This window comes from Monocercomonoides exilis, assembly GCF_001643675.1.
Source record: "Monocercomonoides exilis strain PA203 chromosome Unknown scaffold1-2713096, whole genome shotgun sequence".
NCBI lineage: Eukaryota > Preaxostyla > Oxymonadida > Polymastigidae > Monocercomonoides > Monocercomonoides exilis.
The window spans coordinates 644259-650258 of record NW_027150546.1 but is presented as its reverse complement, the minus strand read 5'-3'; the positions used below and the strand labels follow the sequence as shown (position 1 = coordinate 650258).

Sequence of the window (6000 nt, the reverse complement as noted above, 5' to 3'; positions counted from 1 at the left end):
TTTATAAGTTCTATTTTTTACAACTTTTTTCTGATAAGTTTGTTTTTCAACGTTTTTTTGTTCATTGATGTGAGGAAAAGATCAACATCCATTTATATTCATGTTTTCTTTGTTTTCAAAAGTTGCTTTTTTTTCCTTTTTTTCCTTTTTGAATTGTCATGAAGTGGATTTTCAGTTTCTTTGAGTTTTAACGTTAATTATGCGTGCATGGTGATTGGAGTATCTATCGTCTTTGTTGAGCAGACATTCCTTGTTTTGTGTGTTGCTGTCCTGATGAGCAAGATTGTTTTCTTTCTTTATTTCTTTTTCTTTTTCTCTCTTCTTTTATATTAAAAAAAATTCAAACTTTTTCCTGTTTCGTTCCTTTTTCCCTGTTCATGTTGTTTGCTATTGTAATTGTTTTTTCTCTGTTTTTTTGATGAGTTACTTGCTTATTGTTGCTTCTGATACTGGGGTCTTTTGCCGAAAGTGTGAACTGTATCGTGTCATGAATTGATAAAAGAATTTTCACGAAATATTGTTTCCTTTGTAATATGTTTGTTGCTCTAATGAAATTGTTTGAGGTGTGTGCCTTTAAGAGTGGATTGATGCGATGGAAAGGAACTGAGAAGAGAGGAGGCAGATGCTTAAGAAATCGCAGGAAGCCTCCACATCCGGGGGAAAAACGAGAAAAAAAATGTTAATGATGTTTTAACGTTTAAGTTAATGGAACTATTTCAAAGTTATATTTTCTATCTTTAATGAAATAATGTTTATAGAATATTCACAAGAAATTCCGTCTTATTTTTGTTTTTTATTACAAAACAAAAATCAGAAATAATCATTTCATTTGTTATAAAAATTATTTCAAGAAATGAAAGAAAAAAAAGAAAAGAAAAGAAATAGTTTTTTGTAGTGTAATTCTTTTTGAAATCATAACTTTTTCCGGAGTGCTTAATTTTCAAAGATTGTTTGTTTTTGGGAAGAGATTTTAAATTTTTTTGATAAATCTCATCAAGACCATTTCAAAAACAAATATTTGAGCTGAAAAAAAGACTTAGATATCTTTAATTAGCGTTTTCACTTTTCAGTGTTCTTTTGTAATATTCAAGTTGAAAATTTTCGAATCTAAATTTTTGAATAAAAAAATCTGATATGGAGCAAAACTTTTTTATTTATGAAAAAAACAACGATTTGTTCCAAACTTTGACTCCAACCCAATCATTATTATTCTTGCATTTCTATGTCAAAAAAATTACAGAAAAATACCAAATTTGAGGAAAATTTTTGTTAGAGAAGAATGGAACAGAATTCAGAAAGCAAAAAATTTCATCCCTTATCAAAAATAACCTCGTATTTTTTTTTTAAAAAAATATATAAATTGCTTTCATTTTTTCGAATTCAAATATTCAACCAGTCATATTTCACATTTTCATTGTTTGTTATGCTATTAATATTTGAAGCGCTTTTCTCGACATTGTGAAATTTTTTTCTTGTCGAGTTATGGATATCACAAAATATTCAAATTAGACAGAAACTGTTGAGCAAAAAAAATCTGGACATCTCACAAAACTTACTTTGAGATAGTTTTCTCAATAACTGCAAAAGCTAGAATTCTTTTTATTTTTCTTGATATAAACCTTATCTTTTCTGACTCATTTTGCATTGAAGAGTATAATTTTTGTTTAGATTTAAATTTTCGAAAAATAATAATCGAAAATTATAAAATACTTAAAATTCGACTGCACCTAGATTTTTATGATTTTATTTTGCTATATTCAGAAAACACGAAAATCAATGTCTCGTTTGCAAAATGAGTTGTTTTCGATAAGGTTTATTTCAAGTGAAATAATCAAAAATTATTCTTTAGAAGTTATTGAGAAAACGATCTTGTCCGGGATTATGAGCAAAGAGCAGTTTTTTCCCCCTCAATCTAAAACATTCTCATTTTCACAATTGTTTGTTAATTCTTTTTAATGATATACCTGGAATAATAAAAGTGACTATTTTTAAATCATCACTTGGGGTAAAATATGGACTTTCAAGCTTTTTATGCTCAAAGCTTGAAAAAATTGTTTCACTTATAACATTTTTAAACTTTATCAGATTTCAAAAAATTTTTGATTTTCATTCCCGTTTACAGGCATCGTAGAAATCAAAATATAAAGTTTTCCAATATTTCACGAATGTCAAATAATGGACACATTTTTTTCTGAATTTTTGATATAAAAAAGTTAATCGAAAATGCATAATTTTTCAATGAAAATGCCTGAAGTGAAATATTTTTCCCCACTTTTTTCTGGATGTGCATTATTATGAGAATTTTATGAATTCGAAAATAATACTTTTGTTGAAATGTTTAATTCATTTTTTTGAAACAAAAAGCAAACTTAGACATGAAAAAAGGCAGAAATTATTTATGTTAAAGCTATTTCTTATCTGTGTTCGTTGTCATTATTTTTTAATAAAAAATTCAAACCGAAATTTTTCTTCAAAATAATATAGATTGTGTATAAAATACCGGACATCGCAAAAAATACCGGACAACATTAACTATAATGGGTTTTGTGAATTTTATATTTCGATGAAATGCGCACATGTCTGAGTGTATAAATTGAGTTGATAATTATTTCTATCCACATTTCTGTTTTTCAAACTTTTGAATAAAACCCATAAAGCAATTTATTAATATTTTTTATTCTTTTTTTCCATTAATTCATATTTATATTGCATTTTCTTTGTATTATTTTTCTGAAAATGTCACAAAATTATTAAATATGCATTAAAATATTACGAAAACAACTAAAATGTTTTATTTTGAGAACGAAATGAAACATGAACGTGATGAAAAAAAAAAACATATGAAAGACGATATATTTTTCAAAAAATGTTCAAATTCAAAATTAGTTCCGAAATCAAAAAACTTCTTAACTGGTAACATTTCAACAATTAAAAAAAAACAATATAAGAGGAATATCAATGAAAAAACATGCAAAAATATTAGGATAAAATCTTCAAAGACAACAAAATCATGAAAATTTGCGATATTATTCATTATACGCAACACAAAAATTAGCAATCACATAGAAATCAAACAAGTTCAAAAACAAAAAACAACGGTGATGAAATAAACGAAAAAAAAAGATGTAACTCAAACATTAATATAAACATTGTTAGCATGACAGAATGATTCAAAGATCAAAACTTTCATTTATCAGAAATTATTGTATTCAAGCAAAAAAGAAAACATATAAAGCCATCATGATTGATAAATAGAAACAAAAAATACTTCCAGACAATCCATTTTGCAATGCTTCTATATTTTCCTTCATTTATTTAAAAAACTTTTGTGATAACGAATAAATGAAAGAAAATAAAAAAAATTGCTTCGTGATTTATTGAGATCAGCAAATCCATAAAACTTATATAAAGATGTATAATTAATTATTTGGAGAATTCTTCATTTAATAGTGCTTTTTTCAGATTAATTACCATATCTTGAAGTTAATAACCAATAATTTTGTTGACCAAATGTTGAAGTTAATTAATATGAGCTTTTGAATGGTTGAAAATGGTTTATCTTTACAAAACTTAAAAAATTTTTGTGAAGTTTTCCATCAAACAAAAATCATTTCACAAATCAATTTACTCCTTTGTTCTGTGTTCTCAATCTTTTTTCATTGATTCGCATTCTGACGAATGCGAAAACGAAAACAATGAGAGTGATGATTTTTCTTCGAAAATCGTCACAAATTTCTGTTCAAACATCTTCCCTGTCGATGCAATTGAGGAACATTATATTGTTCTTAGCTTTTATTCAATCACCTTTATTACGCAGTTCATCTTATGCAGTTCGCCATTTTGGGTGCTTGATTCAACCATCGAAGTGATTTCTTTATTAAAATTCTTCGGAACAACAATCTTAAAAAGCATTATTCCAGTAATCAATAATGATTTTGTCGCACATTTTTCAAGTAACTTTCATAAGAATTATATTCCACTTGCTCAATTAAATCGGATTGAACCTTCATTCTCATCCTAACACAAACAGCAACCTCTGAATGTGGTGTTGTTCACTTAAAACAAGTTGGCAAGGGCAGATGAGGCGAATGAGATGCACCCGCCATTGGTGGCAGTCTGTTGGCTCAACTGTTCTGAGTTGATGTTGGTGATGGTGCAGTTGGTGAGGGAGAGGGAGAGGGCAGGGGAGGTGGAGGAGGAGAGGACACAGCTGGTGGGAGTGGATGTGGAGGTGATGTGGGTGATATTGGAGGAGTTGAGGATGAGGGGAGCGGTGAGGGAGGTGAGGTGGAAGATGCTTTGGCTGTTGAGGGCGAGACTGGTGATTGCTGTGTGGTTGAGGGCGAGGGAACCAGCAGTGAGGAAGAAGAGGGGGGCTTTTATTGTTATGGAGGTTGTTCCGGTGATGGTGGTTGTGTTGAGGTTGAGGGAAGGGGAGTTACCGGAGAGGTGGAAGAGGATGGGGGTGATAGAATTTGAGGAGTTGTGGGCGATGGGGAGGGCAGAGACTGTGAGGGAACCCTGGGTCTGTTGGAAGAGGGCAGACGAGGCAGAGGGTAGCGTGATGATGAAAATGGTGGAAAAAAGAGAAGAAAAGTCAGAGAGGTTAGAATAAGAAGTGGATTCAATTCCAGTAATGATTATAATGTTGACTGAAGAAAATCATTTAACAAAGTTATCGAGAAACAGGAGGATAATCCATATTATTCAACAATTATTTGTTTATTAAGAAAGATAATTTTATATGTATCTTATATTTTAATCTTTGTTCTTTTTCACTATTATTTTTATTTTTCTGAATTATGTAAAATTTTTTATCTTATTTTTGGAATAAATAGGAAAAATAGTTTATTTGAATCTTAGGATTTTTCTTTGAATTGGAAACTGATGCTTCAACCTCTATTTAATTAATTTTGATGGAAAAGTTATTATTTTCTATATTTATTGTGCAATCGTGTAATATTTTTCAAGAAAAATGAATTGAGATTGCTTCAATTAACAAAAGAATATTCAATTTTGAAAGCGTAAATTAAAGGTTAACAAATCAAACATTTTTGCAAAAAAAGGAAAACAAATGAGAAAGAAACTCAAACATAAAGTTGATTGTTTCAATAATTTCCATTAAACTCCAAAACAACTTTATGAATAAACAGTATTTTTTTTGATAAAACAGATTTTCCACATAGGAATAGATACATTTTCAGATGAATAGCGTTTGAATGAACTAGTGAGTCACAATAGTAACAAGTCAAAATAGTGCACTTCCATTCACGTTTGTTGATTCATAGAAAAAGAACGATCAAATATGTGACAAATCATTTGATGCCTGTTTCTATTCTAGGCTCCAAGAAAACTTACTGTTCATATGTAATTGTTAATTCTCCACGTGATTCGATTTTCAGTGCAGGAAGATAAAGAATTATTTTATTTTGAATATAAATCAAAAATAGAAACCGTTTCTTCCTTATTTAGAATCGTACATTATTTGTTCGAAGTTTTATCTCATCTAACAATCATTTTTGAAGTTTTTTAACTGCATTTGTTTGCAAAATATTATGAAATGATATTTCTGTTCAGAAAAACGTCCCATAAATTATTAAAGATGCCATTTTTTCTCAATCATGAATAACGACAAAAATACTGTATTATAAATTCAAATGAGAATTTATTAGTAATTATTTTGGATAAACTCTTTTTGATCAAACCTTATTTTTTATTTTTGTCCGGTATTTTTTGCTATGTCCGGTATTTTTTGCACATTCTATATGATTTCAAAAATAATCACCCATATTTGAGTTGTCCCAAATAATTGAAGGGTAGCTTTTTAATCTGAACTTTTTTTATCCGTTTTTTTATTTCCCCGCTAGATAAGAAACACCAATGAAAAAATGGCAGGATTAAAAAACCACACAATTTATAATATTCTTTAATAACAAAAAATTATTTTTGTAAATTACTTTTATAAAGTTTTTGGTGGAAAATAGAGATGTAATGTTTTGT

At 28.7% G+C, this 6000-nt stretch overlaps 1 protein-coding gene across 1 annotated transcript; it reads left to right on the top strand.

Moving 5' to 3' along the window:
- Positions 1-4141: 4141 nt before the first annotated feature.
- MONOS_6018 (uncharacterized protein) lies at positions 4142-4615 on the top strand (the record flags this gene model as incomplete). Its single annotated transcript, XM_067876216.1, has 1 exon — positions 4142-4615. One exon carries the CDS (start codon positions 4142-4144, stop codon positions 4613-4615), a length of 474 nt encoding a protein of 157 aa, XP_067736218.1.
- Between the last annotated feature and the right edge of the window lie 1385 nt (positions 4616-6000).